The 24,911-nt window shown below is 42.3% G+C and overlaps 2 protein-coding genes across 12 annotated transcripts in view; one reads left to right on the plus strand and one right to left on the minus strand.

Annotated features, from left to right (window-relative positions):
* LOC126925546 (polypyrimidine tract-binding protein 2) overlaps positions 1-24,911 on the minus strand; it is a 417,994-nt gene that overhangs the window by 341,273 nt on the left and 51,810 nt on the right. The gene's annotated exons all lie outside the window — the stretch shown is intronic.
* Positions 7,971-15,411, plus strand: LOC126925545 (esterase E4-like). 3 transcript variants are annotated; one of them, XM_050741192.1, is made up of 11 exons: positions 7,971-8,975; positions 9,293-9,430; positions 10,564-10,738; positions 11,081-11,279; positions 11,753-12,017; positions 12,504-12,672; positions 13,050-13,219; positions 13,601-13,754; positions 14,119-14,211; positions 14,741-14,882; positions 15,014-15,411. In XM_050741192.1, exons 1-11 carry the CDS (start codon positions 8,766-8,768, stop codon positions 15,333-15,335), a joined length of 2,037 nt encoding a protein of 678 aa, XP_050597149.1. In that variant the 5' UTR covers positions 7,971-8,765; the 3' UTR covers positions 15,336-15,411. The 3 variants fall into 3 exon arrangements, with proteins under 3 accessions (XP_050597149.1, XP_050597150.1, XP_050597151.1); XM_050741193.1 differs by having other exon boundaries at positions 14,125-14,211; XM_050741194.1 differs by lacking the exon at positions 14,119-14,211 and having other exon boundaries at positions 7,973-8,975.

The following is a 24,911-nucleotide window of genomic DNA, read 5'->3' on the forward strand; positions in this document are numbered from 1 at the left end:
CACGCACACCAACAACGTATATAGGTTGACACAAGAAATACGCTTTTACGAGCAGAGAATTAGCTTTCGCGTTCCTCTTTTCGAGGCAATGACGCTTTCGGCTAACGGATCGTTCGTAACAAATAGGCTGCGGATATTTATACGTTTACGCAAGATTCGAAGGTACAAAAATGCAAGCAGCGACGATATCAAAAGTTGGCAAGTTATATACGGCATGAGCCAGAACGTAAGGGAAGGGACTAAATTCAGCGCAGTAAAGTAAGAAAAAAAGTTCGTACGAACGTACGTCCGATACGACCTCGTTTTCGAGTATAGCTAGACGTTACTTGCAATTAGATCAACGATTTCCTGCCGATGGATAGTCGTGCCGGTCTTACTTATCGACCAGCTCGCTCTTCGGATCCGAGAATCCATTGGGTCGTTAGTTATCGAGCCGTTTAAAATCTCTTGTTTATGAAACGTCGGTCGACAACGTCGAAACTGCTCGTCAACGTGACGACCAAAGTTGCCGACAAATCCGTGTAAGCCGTTCGAACAAGTTCGACGACCTACGACGCGATGCATTCACGCTTCTCTATGGAAGTTGCGCCTGGTCACTTTGAGCAATTTCTCCGAACTTGGGCAAACAACTATAATATTACGACAGAAAGCAAGCCGTTGCTCGAACACAGTCTCGTATCGGGCATACGTTGGTAGCAACTTTTCTTCTTATTTTAACGCGCTGAATCACCTGCTGCCGTATTCCCCGCGTCTCCTCGCTCGCCCCGTACACGTAACCGATGATAACTTACACGTATATAGCCAAACACTTGTTCTCCGATTTTCGCCAAAGATATCTAATCTACGTCTTGCCCTGCAGCAATGAAACTTTGTTATACGGAAATCGAGAAGGCTTTGCCGAGCCGACGCGAAGAATCGATCAGCTTTTGAAACGAGACGCGACCGCGTCCGCGAAAACGAAACTTCCGTGGACAGTTTAATGGCAATATCATTATCGCAGCCGGCCGTTATTCGCTCTAACAAACTGTTCGCCGCGATGCATTAATCTCTCCGGCCGATGCATCACCCCGCGCCAGCGTTTTCCTCCGCTATTGCGTCCAGTCGCTGTTTCGCCAACGCTAAATGCTACATTCGTTACTGGCGAAAGGATGTGGTTCCAAACTGACAGTATGTTTTGCCATTCTCCTTTTTCGCTTTTCGTTGCTTTCCGTTTCTAGCTGGCGGTTTTGCAATTTTTGTTTATTTTCGAGCTGGCCTGCAGCCGGCGATCTTGGATTTTCTAAAACAGAGATCTCTCGCGCGTTCTCTTACGGCAGGATTAACGCTATCCTGAGAATCGATAGGACAAGGCTGTGTCTTTTCGACGCATCAGAGCATTCAGGGGTGAAATATCAGGGACGTAAGGGTGAATAATACATGGGAAGTCGGTCGAGAAAAAATAGTCCCCGTATTCTCGATTCACCTCGTGGTATCGTGGTCGAAAGTTTTAGAGCGAATATAAGTATACGCGAATACATATAAAAAAGACACCGAAGAAAATTTTGAACGATCTAAACTGGACTATGAGCCCTCGTACGTATTTCGCAAGGACAACGTGGCATATCGCAAGGACATCGTGGGACGCGTGCGTTGTAGCTTTAATTAGATAAAAATCATAAGATAAGTGCCCGTGTCGAGCCCATTGCGAGCCAATTCTGTACAACGATATTCCGTAAAATATTCTACCGGGGTAAATCGCTATTGCGCTTTCGAAAATTTGTTTCCGGGCATGCTTGCTCTTCGTTCTTGCGTCACCGATTAATCGTTCCGCGAAGTAATGGTAATTTCTTTTAAGGATTCGACCAACTTCTTTTGGATTTTCCGATTTTTCTGAATTTTAAGGTCTTCCATCGGTTTTTCATATTTCGTAAGCGTTCTAAACGTTTTAAACAATCGTTTCCTGGCTTTTAGAGATTTTATCGTTATAAAACAAAGATTCGTCGAAATAACAACAAGTGGTCGGCTCGTACGAGGAAAGAAATTTATATTAGTAAAACGCGTATAATTAACGCGTACCATTTCAATTATGTTTTGTTATTTACGATATATTACACGATACATATATATCATCGTCGTTTTAGGATTTTCGTTGTAGCACAGGCATACATTTATTAACCGTATCGGAGTTTCAAAACGGAATGCCATAAAATAAAACAAGCTTTTAATTCTGCAATCATCGAGAATATTTGCACAATTCGGAACAATTTTTCCACGTATTATTTCGGGAATTCTTCGTATTTGCGAGAGTGTTTCAGGAGAAATTATATCGATAATTTTATTACTTAATTCTCTCCCAACGTTTCTGAAAATATTACGAAAATCGCTGCAAACTCACCGTCTCCTCTCGAATGCTTACCTGCAACAGACGGAAATTAGTCGTTAAGAATAATTTACGAAAACCAGGAAATTATCGTAGACTATAAGAAGTAGACGAGAAAGGAAAGAGAAGCGGAAACAGAATGAAGTAACGAAAAAAGAGACGAAAGAAATTCCAGCAGCTTACCGAACCCAGGAAGTCGAACCCTCGTTCAAGGTTCGAGGTTAGCCGGTGAACTCGAAAAGCTGGAAAAGCCCGGGAACCTCGAACGAAAGAGGGAAGCAGCTGCGATCGAGTAAACGAGGTGGTCGTTACAAGTCATAAAGCAATCCTCTGGCTAGTAATTCACTCGAGCCGCGTTTCTAGACGCTTGTCGTCGGTGGTGATGCATGGCCGCAGCCGCTCTGCAATTAGTTTCTCGCGACAAACAGAGCTTTAAAAGCGGACATGTTTGCAAATGCTTTCGAATAGCTGGCATTGATAACTCGATTAGGTACCACATACCTACCATTGTACTTTTTCCTGTAGTCTTTTTTCATTTTCTTAAATATATTCGTTCTATCGAATACGTTTCTCCGCTCTCAACTCTGTTTGTCGATAATTAATCGAATCAAGCGAGAATTAATCGAAGCAAGGAGAAATTTCCCCGAGACCAAGTTGCCCTGGAATTCCATAGGAGAACCGATGAAACCTATCGACAATTCGAAACGTGCGTTCCTTTGATCTCTTGTAACGTCTCTTTCTTAACGCGACCGATATATATATCGAATTATTTCGATCGAACTATATTCGATAGATTGTGTCAAATTTTAGCGATACGTGTCTTAAAAAAAAAAAAAAAAAAAAAAAAAGAAGAAGAAGAAAAAAAGAAAAATTGCAGAGCCAACGTTCATGCTCTGATACTTTATGTATACGTAAGAGGCCCGTACGCACAGCTTTCGCGACTGACTATATGTATATAAAATTCGCTCGACACCGAACCCCTGTGTTAACCCCTTGCCTTATGACTTTTTTAGTAGCCATTAATACTTAAGCAAGCGTCAGCTATTCGCAGCAGTAACGCGCCGTGACAGATGCAAAATATTGGAACATTATTTAGTAATTTGGAACGGTGTTTGGTAATCCTCGACTTGACGAACAGGAAGCTCGAGTCAGAGGTCGGACTAAACTTTGTCATAAAAAGTTTGCCAGAACTTTGTCGAATAGGAACCACGAGCGTGATTCGATATAACGGGTTAACGACAAGTTATCGTTCGAGTTGTCGAGACGAACGATTTGGAGGGCGATCGTAATTCGTCGAAAATTGGCCAATTGTTCGTTAAATGAATGTCTTTTTTATTAAAAATCCTGTAGCATATGCCATCAAGATGAACGGTTTCTGAAATATTTACGACGATAAGAAAGTTTTTATACCGATAGCAATTTGTAACGGTTGGAACGTTCTTGTATAATTTATTCGCTTATATATTTATCACGAAGTCGCAACGTTTGGAATAGTTGATATATTCGTGGATGAACCGTTTGATCGTTACTAGACAGTTACATATGCACCGCATATCGAAGGGATTAGGTTAGAAAGCGCACGAAAACGATTCAGTTTCGTCTTTTTGCTCGCGCCAATTGTGTTCGAGGATATGTACGAAATTGTTTGAAGATTTACAAGCCTCGCAACGTACACATATAAATCCTAGTTTCTAATGGAAGCGAGATTGTTGGAACGCGCACAAATTTTAGCCAATCATTAGCAACTGTTGGCAAATGCCATTCTATTTGCGGTATTTCCAAAATTATCCGTTAAATGTTTCCGGCGACGCTGACAAGCGCAAAGAAACCAAGCCGCGTCACGAGCAACGATATTATTAATCAACTTCCTGGCCAAGTATCCTGCGATGAAACCGCTCTGCCCGAAATTATGCATCACCGAGGAACCTTCGACCATCTAAATCCCACCATCCTTCCTCCGCAAATCCTCCCAACTGTTCGTCGTTTTCCAAAAATAAGCCCCGACTAAAGTTTCGTGCTTCCTAAATTCAAGCAACCCCTCGAAATCATCAAAACCAGCATCCCTCGACGTTTTCCAACTATGAAAACTTCGAGAACCATTCGATCTAACCTTGATCCGTCTTTTACTTTACGAAATTTCACTCTGCCATACGTTCGAAGGTACGGTTACTCGCGAGAGTCACTGGCAGAACAATTTTTAGCGCAATCTCTCGCGAAAGAAAGCCGATGGAGGTATAAAAAAAATTCGAGAATGCAAAGTGTTTTATACCTTTTCAAGTTTCTTGTGTTTTCGCGAAGCCTGTATAATTGAATATAATTTCACTCGCTCGATCTCGTAGCAGATATTTAAACGTAACCCGTTTGAAATTCGATTGCTTATCAAAGGCTTGATTCGAAACTACGAGAGCTCAAAGGTCCTGTGCGTTCGGTGTGACGCAAACCATAACGCCAGGACTGTGGTTACCGGCAATTAGAACGGCAACCTATTTTCACCAGCAGGCAAAAGGGAGGAACCTGGCGGCAGGGGGGTTGGAAGCAGGCAAGCAGCACGGCATAACTAACGACGAGGAGATAAACGGCTTGGCAAACGACGCGTAACGAAGGTGGCGCGGAGATTCCGCGTGGAAACAGACCGGAAATTCCCGAGGGAAGCCCCTTGTCGGGAAATTGTTAGGACCGCAGCCGGAACCAACTCGCCTTGAGTCGAGTAAAAGATAGAAGATAAAGATGGAGAGGATTCCAATGAAATTTTTAGCGCTGTCTCGCCTTCGGTCGATATCTCGTACTTTCCTCGCGTTCTTCTTTTTCTTCCTTTCCTCTTTTCTTTTTGTCCGTTTGGTCCATCTATGCGTTTACTTTTGGTTGCCTCTTGTAAGATGGAATTATTCGCAGTTCGTTAGTATACCGTTTTAACGCCAAGGGACCGACTTTGACTCGCAACAGAATATTCAAAACGCTGTATGTAAAGTAACGATAGCAAAGCATCTAATACAACACGTTGCAACAACTCTTTAACGACGAACGTTGTTCTTCTTTCGATATTCGTTTTATTTTTGTTTTATTTTAGCGACGATCCCGAACCATCTCCAAATTGATAACAGAAATGCAACTTGAATAGCTGCGACTCTGCTGACGAGGATACGCCGGTGGTCGTTTGATAATAAGCGCGGTCTCGCGAATCGCTCGAACAAAAGACCGTTTATTAACCGATAATCACCGCGACAGGTATATAAACGCGTGTTGTCGGTTCGACGTGTCGCGAGAGAGGATGGAAAAGAAAAGAAAGAGAAAGAAGGGAAGATGGAAAAAAGGATCGTCCAACGATCGGGTCGAACGCTCCTTAACGCCAAGTAAGAACGGAAAATAAATAAACGTAAAAAGAACACCGCAAAGCGGTTGCATCACGGATTTGGTAATCTTACGCATTTCGGTTGATGCGAGCGGATTAGCAGTTTTCGTGTTTATCAACGTGCCTCATTGGACACGATCTCGTAAGCACCCTTTACATCAACGTTGGTAGGGTAATTAAGTCGCTGGATTAGCGGTTCAACTTAACAAATTTACCGCTTCGTAAGTACTACGGGCTGCTTAACTTTCCGCTTAATTCGATCATCAACGCCAGCCACTCGAAACGACGAATTCCTCTAATGGTGCTCGCTAAGTGGAGCGAAAAATGGCAAGAAAATGCTAATGGAATTAATAAAGAGACTCTGAATTTCAATAGGATCGAGAGGGATAACTAGAATTACCTATTTACCTATTTATCTATTTATGGGACATTTATATTATCTTCTATTATCTATTAAATTTGTATTATCTGGAAAGCAATTGATTTCAATATTCGCTGCAAGTATTAATACGCAACTTTATTTTATACAGCTCTTTTGATCTTGATAAAGAAATAATACGGGATTTTTGTGAATTCTTTGAATACGCGAGAAAAGTACAATTTCGGCATTGACTTGTTATGCGCGGTGAATCCAAGCTTATCTGACGTTCTTAACAAGACAATAAATATACCGTACAACCTAAAAACCGATAAAATTAATAGTTATCACGACATAAATATGTATGAGAAGCCTACAAGGACGTGACGAAGTAAAAAAGTAGTCAAAATATTGAAATAAATCGAAAACATAGTGCACCGTTCTCTCCATATCACGGAACTTCCGCGTGTAAACTTTCTCTCGACAACGCGTTGTTTCCTAAATACGTAGATGGGAAATTCCGATATTAAGTTTGCAAACAAACACGCTGCGCAAATAGAGCAGCACATAGGAAGTTGAGGTTCCGCCGAACAAAAAAAGGAAAGAAAAAAAGAGAAGTCTGTATCGAGTGACGCGTAATCGGCGTTAATGACGCCAAGGCCATGACCTTCGACCAACGAACGATGCCAAGAGACGTATCGATAAAAACGATCGTATTTGTCTTGCGTAACGTTCTTCGATTTTATAATTGATAAGAATAATTATATTCGTCTCGTATAGTTTGTTTTACACGTCTATCCGAATTCGATACCTGTGTCGATTCGTTGGAAGAAACGATGCTCGTAAAATATCGCACGCTTTACCTTGCAAGCAACGAATTATTCAAAATCGAAGTTTAGAAGAAAACAGCTCGAATTTTAATCTTATCTAAATTTGCTACAATTACGTTTGTTCTCGACCTCTACCCGATTCGTAAACACGTTGAAAAGAATACTTGTTAATTTTGTAGTTTCAGGCTTTTTGGGTTTTCATAGCTTTCAAAGTTAATTTCGTCGCAACCTAAATAGTTAATTTTATTAAGAAGCGACTCTTTTTTTAGCAAAAAAAAAAAAAAAAAAAAAAAGATATAATTTTCGATTTCACGCGTAAATTCTCGAAAAATAAGTCGATTCCATATCATCTTCCAACGAAACTAAATTCCGAGTTCCAAACGTCGTTACATTACCGTTACCATTTAAAAAACGAAAAATCTTTCAGCTCCGCTTAAAATTCTAAGTGCGTCCACAGCACGTACACGACTGTCGAAGCGCCATCACCGAACCACGAAAAGCGAATACACCTTGCCAAACACTCTGCCCGCGTAACAAACTTTCGCCAACATCCTAAGCACGCGCTCCAATCCCTTTCTCATCCGCTTCGTCAAACCAACAAACCAAACTTAACAACTCTCGTCCAACAAGCTCGAACATTCTCCTTCCTCGATTTAACAACTCCAACACAACCGTCCAGACCGTAAAACAGCCGTGAAAACCAAATGAAAAGAAGGAAGGAAACCTTTTTTCCCTTTTTTCCAGCTGGAAACATCCAGCTGGATCGATCAATGTCGTAAGAAACATTAAATGTCTATTAAAAAAGCTCACAGTTAGCCTGATATCTCAATTGGTACTTGGGTATTAACGAAATCAAAACGCACTCGTAAATTTGCCTCGAAACATTTTTTTGATAAAGCCAATAGATAACGAGTTATTTCTGCGCATGTAGCAGGGAGTCTGCGTTGCTCTGCTCCGCTCGCTCAAACGTTTTTCCGTTAAACGCGGATAATTCTAATAACGCGCGGTGCGAAGGCACGTTGCGCGAAAACACTGGTAGTACGATTGCGTGCAATTATATGCGGTACAATTTGCTCGTCCGACGTCGAAACCTTAGCGAGTACGCTTAAACGTAAAACTCGGCCAAGCATCTTCATGGTTGAAGACGAAAACGTAAACCGATACGTTTCAGAAGAGGTAAAAAGATCGTGGCTCGTTCGAGATATCAACTCGTGACTAGTTCTTTCTTCCCAGTAACGTAAATCGGCGGTAAAGAATTGCGCGCAACTCTGCCCGGTATACGTCTACGGTTCTGCGCGACTAGATCAATCGCTGTCACCGTTTAACGTATTAATTTACGACTTGTTATCGATATACCGCTTCCGGCTAGATACCGACCACGTATGAATAAACAGTAAGCGCGATTAGGTGAAAAACATTGAAATATAACTTTTCTATCGAAGCGTTTAGTCGCGATCTGGTCCGATGCACGCGCAGCATACATTTTCAAATTCATCTTCCTCGAGAACGGTGTCGCGTGAGAAAAGTTTATTATCCGCATTTTCCACTTATTTTCTCTCGTGGAATCGCCTCCCACCCAATCCTACCACCTGCAACTAACTATCCTGCTAATTATCTCTGCCACTTATCGTGTCGCTTATAAATCGTCGTTCGCAATGGGACGATAAAAAAGGGAAAAGAATTTATTTGGTCGGTTCGAGACAAACGAATTTGGCGTCACACCGCGTTTCGCCGGTGAATCAGCCTAACCGTCTCGTCTATATAACTGACTAGAGTCGCGCGATAGGTCGTTATTGTTCGTCTACGCGCGACTCATCCTCATCTCGTGCGTGCACCCGTGTGAAAAGCAATTTGCAACCTGCGTCTACAATGACCGATAGATCGATATATAAATATTCGTTTGGCGTTTTCATGGTGTTTTTGATCGTTGTAAGCGGTTCGCACGCGTATAAGGCAAAAGTGACGACTCGATTCGGCCAGGTTCAGGGATTGTTGAGTAGAAGTACCAGAGGAAGACTCGTCGCCCATTATTTGGGCATTCCTTTTGCTCAACCGCCTGTGGATGATTTGAGATTTAGGGTGAGTTTATATGTAAACATCTTTTACTATTATTATTATTATTATTATTATTATTATTATATATTAAATTATATTAAATTATTCGTATAATATATTCTAGTATATTACACCTTACAGTACATCCTACTTTTCCCCCCTTTTTTATAGTGCTCGATAGTATACCGTATCTTTTCATCTTTGTAACATATCGTAGTATATTATGGATTGATTGTAATTAATATCGCGAAAGAAGAAATATTCTCAGGAATACGAATTTCCATAAAAATCCGTAGTTTGCCTGTAATAATTTTGGGGGCATGATAACAATTCTTTAACAGAGCCCTAGGCCATGGATTAGCAATTGGACGGAGACATTCTTAGCAACGGAATATGCCCCGATATGCGTTCAAGTGAACGAACGAGGCCGCTTCATTGGGGAGGAAGACTGTCTCTATCTCAACGTTTACGTGCCTCTGGTAAATATTTTTTAGCGTATTAAGCAAAAAAGCGAAGTAAAAATATGAAAATAATAACAGTGGAGGATAAACGAGATAAAGGTGAATAAAGAGAAAATGGAAGAGGTAAAAAAAAACACACGTAGGTAGATATTGTAAAGCGTAAAAATATGCAACTTTCCTTATCTGAAACAGCTACGTTGGTCCTGGCCATCTACCACGATAAATTACCGTTACGATCGAAAATGAATAAGTTTCATATTCATAGTATAAATATTTGTATCTTTTAGAGCTTACGGAAGTTTACGCTCGTACTAATTTCTCGAAAAAGTATTTTACAAATTAAATTAATAAATAGGAGAGAGATTTTCTAGCGAAAATGTTTCGAAAAATTTCTAAAATATAGAGAAAAGGGGCAGTTTGCACTAGTTGAACGTTAGCAAAGAATAGAAGAAAAGCAGAAAAATAACAAACGTATTAATAGAAGAAACAAAGAGAGGAAGAAGAATAGAAAATGGGAAAATAGAGTGGAAAAGTTTATAGCGTCGAAAGAAGAATGTTCGCGACGTCGATTGGAATTTGTTTCGAATAAGCGGAAGAAGAATATTAAAATTTCGATAGAAATCCTATTCGAAGAATTCGATCAGATTGGAAACGCAACGGTACACCGTTTTCGAGTCGATTCACAGCGTGAAACGCAGAATTCGCGCGAAACTCGGAACATATAGCGGCGTTTTGCGAAACAAATGGAAGTTTTGTTGAAACGCGATCTCGATTGAGTCGCAAGGTCCGCTCTCGCTTTAATGAAATTTAAACGATTCAAGGCGACGCATTTTTCTAGTTGCTTAAAAAAATATCTCTCTTACTCTGTTCTAGCAACATTTGCAATAAAATCGTAGCTTGAACCTCGTTTGGAAATTTTTCGGAAATTCGATGGTCGGATAGGTTGATCGGGCCAACTAACGAATTAAAATAACATAATTCGTAAAACATAAGTTATAATATTAATTCGTGTCACGATACGACGATTACTATTTATGAACTTTTATCGTTTTCATAGTTTCCGAGAAAACTCTAAACGTTTGCTTCGGACAAAAGAGAGATCCTAAACGTTCGAATAAATCAACGAACAATGTCGAAGAAAGTATTTGTAGATTTCAGAGGAAAACGGAGATGGATACGAGGAGACAAGCGCACTTCCGGTCATGGTGTACGTGCACGGCGGAATGTACGCCACTAACGGTGGTAACAATCGACAAGTCCCACCAGAGTATATGATGGACCAGGATGTGATCGTAGTTTCCATCCAATATCGTTTGAATATTTTGGGTAATAAGAAATTCGAAAGTTTACGTTTTGTCGAGCGAAATTTGGAAAAATGTAAGATCGGCAAGCATGGAATTAACAGAGACGCGTAGAAGGCGAGAAAATTGCCCGATAATCCTATTTGCTGATATTCAATTTTTCAATTTCTCAATTTACTAATACCGCGATTCTCATTCGCGCAACTTTCCAGTACACCGATCTCCCGATATCCCAACATTCGATCGCACAACTTTCAGATCGAGTTTTTGCTAATATCCAGCTCCTAAATTGGCACGTTTTCCCGCATCGCGGGAATATTTTCCGATATGCCAGTTGGCACGCGTTCACTTCTCCCCATACCTACAGGATTCTTCGCCACGGCCACCAAACACAATCCAGGCAACAATGGTCTGAAAGACATCGTAATGGCGCTACGTTGGGTGCAAGAAAACATTCGTTGTTTCAATGGCGACCCAAACGTCGTGACTCTATGGGGCCACAGCGCAGGTGCCTCTGCCGTGCACTTGTTGGCTATCACGAACAAGACCGAAGGACTGTTCAACAGGTATGTTAACGATTTTGCGGAGGGACGTTCTTTTCCAACTTACGAGGCAACCCCGACCATCGACCACCGACCATCGACCACCGACCATCACACGTTGATTTTGACCAAACTTTGCACTCGTGCCCGTTTTTCTTCTACGTACTCAAACGCGTATAAATCGTAAACGACGAAACAACGCGTCTAGAGATCGAATTAAAGAAAATTATATCGTCCCTGCGCGTCCCTTTTCTGAAATTTTATTTTTTCTTCTGACAAATATAGACGCCTATTCGTTGTAAATACAAGTATATACTCTTTGCAATCGTTCCATCGTGGAATTCCACCTGTAACCGCGACGTTGATAATCTTCGTGATAACGATCTTTCGTCCAACAATTTTACGCAATAACGGGACAAAGTTGGCATTAGCGTGGCGTAAGCTAGCTCAGCTTTCAGATGGAACGCCAGAGTTTAAAAATACGACATTACCATCAGGTACATCGTTCAAAGTGGAGTTGCTACTAGTCCCACGGCGTTGTTGCCCGCGCATTGGATAAGAATGTATTCTTTGGTATCGGCCGCATCAGTCGGATGTCTTCCTCAAAGCGAAGAGAAATATACGACGACTGCGCAACCGAACGTGACGCGCGAGCAAGAACAGAACGACGAGGGAGAGTTGAGCGAAGAACAAGAGGAGGAAATGATGCGATGCTTGAGAAAGCTCGACGTCAGAAGCTTCAGAAACACGATGGACTATCATGTAAGTTCCATGCAGAACTGCAACAGTCCTGCAACACCGATGATGGATTCTGCGCGTGAAACTTGCCTCGAGTTCCGTTGTTTTTCGCGTGCGCAATCCATCGTCGAAGCGGTTCCTCGATATACTACGGGACATCTTGTATATAAAAACGAGTCGAAGAACAAGTAGAACAAAAGTCTTGTTTTCCAGAGACTCGAGATTTTCAAATTTGGCCTAAACGAAACGTTTCCAACTTACTCGTCACTCGTTTGCTTCCACTTATTCGTTGGTCGAACAAAATTCGCATATAGCCGGACAAGCTCCGAAGCTCGATCTTCTAAGAAACGAAACTTCGAATTTTGGTTATTCCGAATTTTGGCCCATAGCGTAGATTTCCAGCCGTGGTCGACGATCGTGTAAACAATTCTAGATATCGAATGCTTCGTCGAGCTTTCGCGAAAATTTCGCTTCGTTAAAATTTTCATCGTTGAAACTTTGACAAACAAGATAGTGCGGTGGAGTGGCCATTGCTGCATTTTCGCGCCGACGATCGAGGAAGAATCGGACGACGCTATCGTAACGGTGCATCCCTTGACAGCGATGAAGCAGCGCCTGTTCAGAGACATTCCAGCCATTATAGGGGTCACCAAGGACGAAGGACTGATGAAATCGATCGGTAAATTTCAAAGTATTTAAGAAGCTAACAAAATTTTGCCTCGCCTCGCAAAAATAATAACCAATTTACTTTATCGATAATCTTCTGTATCGTTATTCTTTCCAACTCTTTTTGACTATTTTGACAACGACCGCTTTTTGTCTTTCTCGGATCGTTCCGAATAACGACTCTTTTCTCGCGGTATTTCATTTTTTCAACAAAGAATAGCAGAGCCCTGCTCTTTTTCGCATATTTTTCGTACCGAATCGCCGCAAGTAGAATAATTCGCGAGCTATTTTTCAAAAATTACTTCATTCCGTAACAAGCTTGCTGTTCGCCGCGCGATCCAATTACAAGTTTTAATTAATTTTGAAAAAGTTGCTCGTTTCGATTTGAAGCCATCTTGACGAACCCAATCGCCGAGGACGAAATACTAAACGATTTCGAGACGTATCTGCTCTATTTGCTGGAATATCGCGCGATGTCCAACGACACTTTGGACGCCCTTAAAAATTTCTATTTCGATAACAACGTTACGTTATCAACGCTCAGAAGGAATATCACAGAGGTACGTGCGTATATTTTCAGTCAACGCTACTTCGAAACTTTCAAATAAGATTTTTCAAGATAGATAGTTGGAAGGGAGCCATACTCTTTGGAAAACTTGCTTTTTCCACAAATTTTCTACCTATTTAAACGCCGCTCTTTCAAATAACATCCTAAGCTAATAATTTCGCCAACCAATTAATCGATCGTGCACGTCCAATCTTCTTTGGCAAAATAATTCCATCGTCCGTTATAAATTATTCTATCTATACGACACGGACGACACGTCGTTAATTATCCGAATAATCGTGCGACGACCATAAAAATAATTACGCGATTCGATATTAACGAACACGTTGCTAATAATTTTACAAATCCACTTACAAACGTGTCCATGTTATAGATCATCGGAGATGCTCTTGTCGTATGGCCGACGTATGAAACTTTAAAGTACCAATCGAACCTAATGAATTCGAATACCTATCTCTATGTGTTTTCGTACGAGGGCACCTTTAGCGCGACTTTTGCCTTCACCCCAGGAGTTCCAAGACACTTTGGTGAGTATTTTAATACTCGTATATTTCCTGCTTTATTAGCCATATTGCTTCTAAATGGCGAATTTTTACGCGAGTTCGTATTTTCGAGAACGTCGTAATTCATAAACGTAGAACTTTGTGTCTCATCGTAACGTATCGTTTGGCACAAAGTGACGGGATAAAAAACGAACGATTTTTTGCCTCCTCGTATCCCATAGATCAGCGGAAACATCAGCGGCTTTCTTAACTTGGCAAAATTTCTTTATCAGCTTCTTCGTCGAGTTTTATTTTACAACCTTTTGGAATTTTGCGACCGTGGTTTTTACGAATTTCCGAATTTTAGAACTTTGAAACTTGGGAATTTTTTAATGCTGAACTTTTCAAGTTTTAGGAGTTTGCGATATCGGAATTTTGGAACCGTGCGACATCGGATCGTTGGATTTTTGGAATTTTGGAATTTTAGGATTTCCAAACTTTGGTACTCTGGAATTTTTCCTCCGTCTTGACAAATTTTAAAACTATACACTCGTATACGTAAAAGTATCGCCAATCAAGTACAAAACATTTACATTTTTTTCTTTTTCTTTTTGTAATTGAGATTTTAACGATTTTAATGTTATTCTTCGAATCTTCTCATCGTACTGTTTATCAATTTTTATGTTTATTGGCCTACTAATACGTTCACGCGATTATCACACTCGTAACGATACGTAGAATGCAGCTACTTGATACTATACCAATAACGTAGCGTAATATTTATTAAATTAACGAATTAAACGTGTATTTAGATATTATAAGAATATATTTGCAAGGGGGATGAACTTTATATTTTTCGCTAGAGTTAAGATTATTATTAAGGAAGAATTTTTTTATTTTTTATTTTTTATTTTTTATTTTTTATTTTTTATTTTTTATGCGTAAAAGAAACAAGGCCTCAAGCCGTGATATAGCAATAACCGATTCTTCCAAAGAAATTAACCACTAAATCGACAATGTGATATTTTTAGGAGTCTCGCACGTAGATGATTTAAATTATTTGTTACCAATATTCAACAAAGAGTTTGAAGATTACATGTTACACAATACAGAAAACGATATAACCATGATTAATATAATGACCGAGATGTGGGCCAGCTTCGCAACTAAGGGGTAACGGAAACTAAATATCTTTACTTCCTAATAACGAAACGCAATTAGTAGTAGAAAATGAGAAAATATCCAATAATGTACCTTTCTTATCGAAAGAATCGTTATTAATAACTGGATACTTTGTTATTAAGCGTACCAGAGGCTTGGAGAGTGACACCATGGCCAGATTACAAGGAATCGCAAAAGTTCTTGCAAATTGGAGTCGGGAAACTTCCGGAAATAACGATAGAAAGCGAATTTTTCCCAGAAAGAATGGCGTTCTGGGAAGAATTATCCGCGAATTTAACTTACGACCCGGCAGCCGACCTTTCTTTGTCCCTAAAACAACCGATCGAAGACGATGAGTTTGCCAGTAGCGGTGCTTCTCTACGATACGACGAAATAATGATTTCTTTATCGACGTTGCACCTGCTATTCACCCACTTCTTGTCAATCTTGGAACGTAATTGCTAGTATAACGTTGTCAATAACAGAGAATGTATTTACGTTGTAAAGTTTACCATATAAAATTTGTTAAATCCATGACAAATTCGTTTCTTTATACGGTTTTTGCCGATGCACGAACGATGGCAATTGAGCGGTAATTTATTCACCTTTCTCCTCCAATCTTCAAACATTTCTATATTCTGAATTTTATTTCATCTTTGCTTTACGTTTAACGACGCAAAGGAACGACAAAAAGAAGAAATATCGCGTATGTATAAATATTATATGGATAACCAGACACGTGGACCGAAAAGAAACATCGTTCGTCGCCACGAATGGACGAATACGCGAGTAGACGGAACAGAGTCGGATCAACGATGTAAAAGGATCTCCCAGAGGATCGTCACCGATTTTATTAAGACGAGGCCCTAATAAGCGAAAAGCGTAATGGAATCCGGCGAAAATTAAGTTGGCCGCGGCGTGCGGAGAATTAAACGCGTGCATAAAATATGCGCCAACGTGGCGTTCCTTCGCGCTCGGGGAAATTAATCATCCGGCCGCCCCCGTGTTTGTCTTCTTTCCGTTCCGTTCCGTTCCGTTCCCCTTTTCCGGCCACGTGAATTCCTCGCGTTTGCGTGTGCAGTAGCGCGCACGTCACCAAATTAAGACAAACGTTCTACCTTTCCTCGCTTTCTCTTCTCCTTCCCTTCTTTTTCTTTTTCTTCTTGCCTCTTCTTCTCCGATTTTACGGCTTTCGTAGAATTTTTATTTGTCCAATAAATCTTTGTCAGCGTTCGCGGAGGATGTTAAAAAACGGCCGGCTTTGGATCTACCGAGAGACGCTCTCGAACGTCGATTCCTGCAACGATTTTTCCTATCGAGTCGAAGAGTCGTACGAATTTTCGTATGAATCGAGGATTGGGCGACTGAACGTTGACTTTGTTTCACCACGAAAAGAAGCGAGTATACGAAAAACCACGGGAACACGACAGAGACGGTAGCTCGGCTGAAAATCGACACGTTGTAGCCGCGATTCGCGCGTCGCCGAGTTTTCGAAAGGCACTTGGCCGTCTATGTATACGTAGTGCTTGGCCTCGCGTACACTCGGCCCGAGGAGGCTCGAAATCGCTTCGAAAACGATTATTCGACTGCTGGATAAACAGTGGTTCGTCGCACAGCACCCAACTTATTTGTCTATGCAAATGATCGATCAACGATGGCCACGGCCCTCGTGCCTTGTTTCGCTTCGAGTATCCGCGACCACCGTGTTTTTCCTCGCACCTTCGTCTCTCGTTGGCCAGTTAAAAACTACACCGGTTCTCGTGGTCTTTTCCATCGTGGTCGTTCTTTCATCGTGGTTGATTTTTAACGATTCCCCGAACTCTTCGATCGGTAGAAACCTTTTACGAAACTTCGTTAATAACGGCGTGATTCGTGCCTAATTTTCACCAACGAGGATAAACCGAATGAAAAACGATCTATTCGATCGGTTACGAGCCAACGATCTCTTGCCCGTGTTCCCCACGCGCATCTCGTAATATAACGACATTTTACGCATACGAAACATCGTTGAAGACTCGCCTCTGTTTTCCCGCCAAAGAATTAGCCGTGTAACGCACCCGTGGCGCCATTATCACTACGAGACCATGTTTCGCGTCGAGTAACGAACGAAATTTCTCCGGCAATTGCCACGGCTTTCCAAGTTTCCAGTTCGTGAAATTCGGATGCTGTTCGCGTCTCGCGATAATGAGGTATTCGCGGATTCGACGTGCAACGCTGTAGTAAAGGTAAGCACGCGTGTAATTAGTAAAAGCCCGTGAAAATCGAGACGCGTCTCCCGTTTCTACGAGGCCCCTTTTTGCAAAGTAGAACAAGACGTCCGAGCATGCCGATCGAAACGAGTTTGCAAATCTTTCGAACCCTAAGAGTCCTAAAACTCCATGGTTACGATATCGAGTCTTCGCGCTTCGAAATCCTCGAGTTTCTAAACCATCGAACGTCGAAAAGTAAACGAACGTTCGGATGCTTCGTCGAGCCAGTTTGTATCTCTGTTCGTTACGCGCGTATCTTCGTTCGCGTATCAAAGCGCGTATAACGCGTCGTTTAAAGGCGGAAATTCCGGCCCCGTCGTTAATTACTTTCTCGCCGTGGCAGGCCATTTCGTTCGATGAAACGTCTGGCGAACAACGGCAGCCGAGACCGTCCCAAGGCTCCCGGAATAAGTTGTTCTTCTTTTCATCGAGAACGTAATATCGTGGTATACAAGCCCTTTTGTCGTCGCAGACGTTTAATTATTCGCCATCTGGAAATTGGCCCGGGCCGGTTTTCACACGCAGCGAATGATCGATCGCCTGTACGTCTCCTTCGAAACGTTTTCTTCGACCTACAACCAACGCGTGACAAACGATTTCCTGGGGGGGCGATCGAGTTCCTTTTTGGCATCGTTCTTTCCACACCGCCGAGGAAAACGTGTTTTTGTCGAGGGAAAATGACGCGTTTTTCTTACCATCTTCTTTGGTATTTTCGTACAAAGGAGACGTACGATCATTTTGAATTTAGGAACTTGGAAATTGTTGATTTTCGGAAATTGGACGTTCCGGTTAAATTCGATTCGCAACTTTGAAAGTTTGAAGCTTCGTATCGAGGATCTTTGACATTTCTAAATACAGAGACACTTGCAAAAATCTGGAGACCTCGGAAATCTAAAAATTCACAGATCGAAGTATACAAAAGCTCTTTGCGAATGGATAGCAAATTTATTTGCAAAAGATCACCGAAATCAGCTTTCTGGGGTTTCACCGCGCTCGCGAATCTAACCCTAACGCAGTTTTATACTAAAGTTTGGTAGGACCGGTGTGCAAATACTCGTCGTCAGCCACTGTATCGTATGCGAACGAGGCGACCAGGATCTCCGAAATTTCCCCGATTTCCCTTTTCTTTGCCTAGTTGGTCGATTCTTGCCGAGTAACCGAGCCGAACGGACCGATGGAACGGCCGCTATAATTTTCACGGCGGCGTGTGTCCGTCGACAGAGGCCACGGACTGCCATTGTCGGCCTTCGTAACGAGCGGCAATTTTTGCAGGGTCGAACAATGTGTCGCATTAGCGCATTGTGCTGGCCGGTTCCGCTCGTTCCGTCACGCGACACGACCATATCGTAATCGATGCTGGCCCGCCGATTTCCATTTCCACTTTTGCCGTCCGGTGGCAGTCGTTATAGCGGCAAGTCGGCCGACAATGTCATCGGGACGAGCGAACGTGTCTGGAATTCATCGACCGAACTGTTCCTCCACGGTTATTATATCGCGCGACCATCTCGAATAATTTGCCGGTAATTTGTGCGCGCGATAACGCGGCATTAAGCTTCCATGGCGGGCACTTTTGTCGCTTGCGATTAATTACGCGATTAATTGCGATTTCCCGCCTTTTCGGCCGATCGTTCGTTCGATCGGTGTCGATGGATTTTCGAGTTTGAAATTTTCTTTCCGACAAATATGCTATTCCAACGAGCGCGTTTCAAACATCGACGTCGAATCGGACGAAGCCGCGCAAACTTCGATTAATAGGGTGAATTCCCATGACCGTCGTCTTAAGTCGAGCGACGGGCGTTGCAACGTTACCCCGTAATCCGTCGCATCCCCCAACGAGCAGCCGGTGCAGCACGCTATGAGAAAATGAATATTTGAAAATCTGGAAGGATGAGAGGCGGCGTTATGTCCCCGTTAGCCTTCCCTAATCTCACTGTATCTAATTCGCTGGTACGATTCCCCGTGGGACCTATCCCGGAGAAATTTCGCCTCTCAAATCCTACGTATTTCCTTCGTTCGTATCGTCGAGGATCGCGAGTCGCTTTGTTCCCTCGTTCTCTTCTTCCAATTCCCTCCTTCTCGTTCCGATTTCTCTTTCGATTCATTATTTATTTTCGCTATCGCGTTACGCAGAATGTTAGCATTTTCGTTATTTAGTTTCTCGTTCGTTCGTTTCTAGGATGAATTAATTTCTTTTCCTTTACGTCGTCACGTTCCTCGATCGTCAGTTTGTTTGTTCGTTTTCCATTTCCTCTATCTTTTGGCAAAGTTTCGTTTGTTCGTTCGATACCTCGAATATCAGGCTCCAATCGCGATAATGATAATTCTGTTTGTAATTCTAAATTAGCCGTGACTATATGCAAAGAATCGCGAGTAATAGAAAACAATTCGGTCGGAAATTTCATCGCAAAAACGATTAATCGCAACTTTCTTCAAACAGTAGCTACGATTTTAACACGCTCCGAGAAGTAATCTCTATAGATGATAAAAAAAACTCGAGCCAGATCTTTTTTCATCGATAATTGAAAAAATTTTGTCGAATTTCGAAAGAAGAAGACACTGATCGAATGGACGTTTATTAACAAGTGAATGACAACTTTTTAACGAGACACGAACGAATGTCAAGCTGTCCACGCGATATCCATCATCGCGATGACTTTCGATCGATAGAGTTTTTGCAAAAGTTCATCGAGTTCGAAAACGACCGGCGACTCGAGTTCCCGTAATCGTCGTAACGATGATTTGTCACTGTCACGGACAATAATACGAATGGACGCAAGAGCGTAACGCAAAATGGTAGCCTGCGGCTTTCATCGTGCGAGTATCGCGGTTCGTAATATCAGCGACTCTCAAACAATGGATATCTTGTACAAAGAGAGAGAGAGAGAGAGAGACAATTTCCTTTCCTGTTTCAACGTTCTCGAATATTGGCAAATAGTTTTTCCTATTTGAATATTTCATTTAATATTAATATCGCATGACTTTTTCGAGTTTTAACGAATATTTGACTTTTTGTACGTCGAAGTCTCGTTACACCTCGGTAAATCCCTTCTTTTTCATTCCCTATCAAGAATTTCCGCTTTCTATTTATTTTTAAGCTTCTCGAACGGCTGGCAATCATTTTTCCAAAGTTAAATCCAAGATTCACCAAGAATATCACGTTTTAAATACTTTTACGAGTAAAACGCTGCAAATAAACGCATCGAATTTTATTGTTTTATGATTTAGTAAACGTCCCGTCCTTAACGATTTTGCCGTTTAGCGAATCGATTAAGATAATTCTACGCGTACAGGTAATTCGATATCGAGGTTAAGGCACATTGAATTAGAATGGCAATTTGCTACATTGTCAGAGTCCAGGAACATAGTATTGGAGGGGTAGAGCAGTAATAATACTATCCAAGTATTATTAGCACCGGCTTGCTATCGGCACGATAGCAATATTATTAGTACTATCGCAACTATTACAACCATCGCCGGTGAAATTAATCTGTATTTCACTAGTTTTTGCTATAAATTATTCATTATTAGTTGTTAGTTACTGATATTTTACCGATATTTTATTTTTAAAAAAGATTAGAACAGTTCGTTTCGGGTCTCGTAATCTTGGCGACAAAAAAGCCAGAGAGAAAATACTTTTTGCAGCTTTTGCTCTCAACAGATTTTCTCAAAGCTCGAAAACCTTCTTCTTACCATTCGAGAACTGAGTTTCCTGCCGGGCATCCGTTTCCGGCTGACGTTCACCGAGACGATTGAGAATCTCTGGTGTGCGTAATACAGAATCTGTCTCGAGCTAGTGTACAGCTACACTGCGGGGCACGTCAAGACAGTGACGCGAGATCCGTTCGCGATTCAAAAGCGAAGAAAACGGTGGTGAGGCGGATGACAAGGGGGAGGAACAGCTTATACACAACGTTTTGTTGCCCGGGGAGCTGGTTTGCCGGCGTTATACCTGGCGTTTAATAAGTAACCGGTAGTACGATCGACGAGTGGAAAGTTATAAATGTACCTTTACCGTGTAAATATACCTATGATACTTTTCTATAGAGAATAAAGAGATTCGGATGATTGGATACCGGGGGATCGAGTTTCGACGTCATAGATGCGAAAGAAGGATCAAGAGCCCGAGATTAGGGTGAAAACAACGAGAGACGATATTTTTAGACTAACTTAGGAAGAAGAAAGGAGAGTTTTTGAGCGAAAAACTCTAGATTGAGGCAAAAAGAAAAAGGAAGAAAGAAAGACGATGTTTTTTCTATACTAACGCGAAACCAAAGCTATCCTTACTTTGGGCTGCGAACAAACGCGCCAAAGAAAAGTAAATCCTCGCGCACGTTTTAACATTTGCCGTTGAAACATGGATTTCCAATTAAACGTTCGTAAATATCGATAATAATAATATATTAAAATCCTACCTACGGGAATATTTTATTTAAACACGAAATGCCAGAGATAAAAAAAGACGTGAACTTTTTCGAGAGCTTAAAGCGAATGAATGGTTAGAAAGTTGAACGTTAGAAACTCGGGACAGTTGGTCGGATTTTTCTAATATTTCCAGAAGCTTTGCAAAATTTGAAATGGTGAAATTTGTTCCGCCCAAGCGTGGTTCGTACCAAACATCCGCCGTATCGACAGTTTCGCGACGCGCCCAACCTCAATTTTCGCGCGGACAGCAGAAGACGAAGCATAGAGGCGAGGTAATGATAAATTCGCTCGTTGCACCGACTTCTCGCCTCGTGACTCGAATTCGCTCGTTCGAAGTGTATTCTTCGGTCGTCTTCCTGCAGGTACCGTGAAATGGATGGACGGCAGAGGTTAAGTAATGTATCGCGTTCGCGTCGCGCCACGGAGAAAAATGGTGTACGAGTTGATTTCGCGAAATGTCTGAGATGTTTTCCTGCGTGGAAACCCGTTGAATGTGACGATGAGTAATTGCTGCGCGTAATAAGCGTGAAATATGTATGCGAAAGTATATTTTAGTCTACCGAGTCTTAAGGTCGGGTCAAATGTGATCTCGATGCGAGTAACCAAGTACAACAACATGTACTTATATACGATTCAAAAACGTACGTTGCACGCCGTGCCAGAGACTCGAACGAAAGACCTACGTTTTTCTCGGACAGTCTCGGATTTTCTAGAACGGCGGACGACTAGACGTAGAGATAAACGGCCCTACCTAAAATACGGTTTCTCTCAAAGGGATAAGAATTCGCGATACAAAATTCCATCCAAAAATCTTTCGCCGTCGTTTGAAATCCACTGGGAACCCCTACCCATATCCTAACTGCCAACTCCCAAAGAACCATCTCCTATCACGGTAAGAACTTACACCGGGAACGAATAGAAACTCTCTCCCTCGTCTTCCATCATCGTTCCACCCTTTCGCAAGAAACACGGGTTCCCGCTAATTGTTGGAATAACGAAGGAACTTGCGTCTGTACGAGGGCCGTTTCCATCGGCCCGCAGCTGTTCGCCTCGTTATTCCATCGGTTCACGTCGGTTCTCGTCGGTTCTCGTAGTTATCGCGATCCCTCTTTCAGGGACGGGCAGGCAGCCTTCCTGATTTTGCAGCGCGTCGACAGTTTCGTCGTCGTTCCGCCGATAAATCTGGCCGCCGCGTGTTTTGCACGGTCTTTCCGCGGCAAACTTTCCCGCGCTTTTGTTCGAACGGGGCTGCGTTAACAAGCGGCCGAGATGGTAATCTCGCCGAGGCGAGGAGAAAGAAGGACGACAACCGTTTGATCGAGTCCGCTTCTTGCTCGCACAGCTGCCACGATTACCTCGCTCCTCCGCCACAGAGCTAGTTAATTTCACGCCAACTTTAAGTCGAACGTTTCGCTGGTTAGACATTTTCTCGGTATCGTGTCTTTAGGGTTCCTTTTAAATTTTCTTCTATTTTTGGGGAATTTTCCGATTGCTTTCGACAGCTTCAGCTCGAACTTAACCATTCTCTCTTTGTATATTTTTGTTATCGACTGTCTCGATAAAATACGTTGTTCGAACGTCTCTCGAACGAGTTCTTTATCCCGAGAAGGTTTCACAGAGCGCGGCACCGGTCCGCTTTGAGGTCACCTAGCCAAGAAGAGAACGAAGACCGGAAGCAGAAGCGGACGAGGAACGGTAGGGTGAGTTTGCAACGGAGTTGCGGTTCCCTGCAGCTTCCTTGGCCGCTTAAGCTGCGGTCCAGCCTGTCGATTTCACCCGGCAAAAAGCTGCGCCGCGATTTAGACTTGTCCGAGACTTTGTCCCTCGACCACAGCCGCGTTTCCACCAACTTCCCTGCAAGTTTCGAGCTTCCGAACGAAACTCGCCGCTCCGACATACCGATTAAAATAAACGTGCCTATATGGTATTAACTTTTCGTTCGATCAGGTTTGTCGGAACCGAAAGCTTTGTGGAATTATTACGCGCGCATTATTGTAGTATCGCTGTTTTTCTACATTCGAAAAATTATCTCGCGTATGCCTGGTAATAATTATTAGGTTAAAGTCGATACGACCTATCTTTTTAGAAGGATAGATTTTACATATACATATTGTTAGAAGAGGCGCGAGAAGATGCTTGAACTTTGATATCTTTCCCGCTAAATAGTCGTCTATAATAGATTTTAAAAATCACAGCACAGATTCCTCACGGACGACGATATATTCGAAAACAGGAATGAAACGGTATTTGAATGCTTTCGCAACAACGTCCTAACGTAGAATCGCCCATCTTCGTCCCTCCGAATGGCAGATCGATCGATCTTACTCGCCACGTTTTGCTTTGTCTCGTGGCCGATCTCCGAAAAGAGGGTCGAAATGCTTTAGAAGGCTCGACTTTAATTCTGTGTTCGACTTTGTCGTCTCTTCGAAAGCGCGCGCGCAAGCAACAAAATGTGGAGGACGATTCGGCGCGCATGAAATTTCGCGCTCTTTGAAGAACGGCCTTGTTCCGCGTTTGAAATTCTCCGCAGACCCTTTTCCACACACGCCCTTTCTTTCTTTTTCCTTTCCGTTTTATTATTGCGTTGCATTCGAGCTTTTCGATGTATATCCGATGAAACGGAAACGAGGAAGAATCGTCGAGGAATATGATTCTCGTTACAATATTTTTCAACCGAGAACTAAAAATAGATGACGGAATACATTTGAATTTTAAGGTCTTTCGATTTGCGTCGTAGATGCGTGCTTGGTTATACAAGGAACGGTTACGGGACAGAGCTGTTTGCTCGGTCGTAATTATAGGTCGTAAGTTAAAAGGCGTTAGCTACGTACATTGAAAATTCTTTGCTTACGCTATCGTCCCTTGAACCGTTCGATAAACCGATCTTCCAATTATGTTGGCCAACCAAGCACATCTTTCGAATCCACTTGTCAAACATCCATCAGCGGCTATTATACCTCCACTCGAGCCGTTTCCGACAAAGCTACACGACTGACCCGAAAACCTATGTCCACATCGTCGCGCGACAGAAACAAGACACGTCATACGTCACGGGTTCGCAGTAATTAGTTAATTGGACGTCGAAAACGAGGCAACGAGAGGCCGCGCGCTTCAAAGATCGTGTCAACATTTTGTTAAAAGCACTCGCTATATCCGTGAAATATCGAACATCAAATTTACCGAACTCGGCGAACTCGACGATGGTTTTCGTGTTCCTGTGTAACTCGAAAAATTAAAACCGTCGTCCTGATCTCGCCCTTCGTACGATCGTCCAGAGACTTTAGTCAGCGGTGATCGCTTGAAACTTGAATTTTGAAATCGCAGCAAACTAAAAAGGAGTCTCGTGGCTTTCCTTCGCGAGTTGTCGCTG

The sequence above is a fragment of the Bombus affinis genome, chromosome 16 (genome assembly GCF_024516045.1).
Source record: "Bombus affinis isolate iyBomAffi1 chromosome 16, iyBomAffi1.2, whole genome shotgun sequence".
NCBI classification, from domain to species: domain Eukaryota; kingdom Metazoa; phylum Arthropoda; class Insecta; order Hymenoptera; family Apidae; genus Bombus; species Bombus affinis.

Excerpts from the sequence above, each read along its gene's own strand:
- LOC126925545 (XM_050741192.1), top strand. The coding sequence starts at position 8,766 with ATGACCGATAGATCGATATATAAATATTCGTTTGGCGTTTTCATGGTG. Across the intron at positions 12,673-13,049 it reads AGGACTGATGAAATCGATCG|CCATCTTGACGAACCCAATC; the intron begins GTAAATTTCAAA and ends TTCGATTTGAAG. Across the intron at positions 14,212-14,740 it reads TTTAGGATTTCCAAACTTTG|GAGTCTCGCACGTAGATGAT; the intron begins GTACTCTGGAAT and ends TGATATTTTTAG.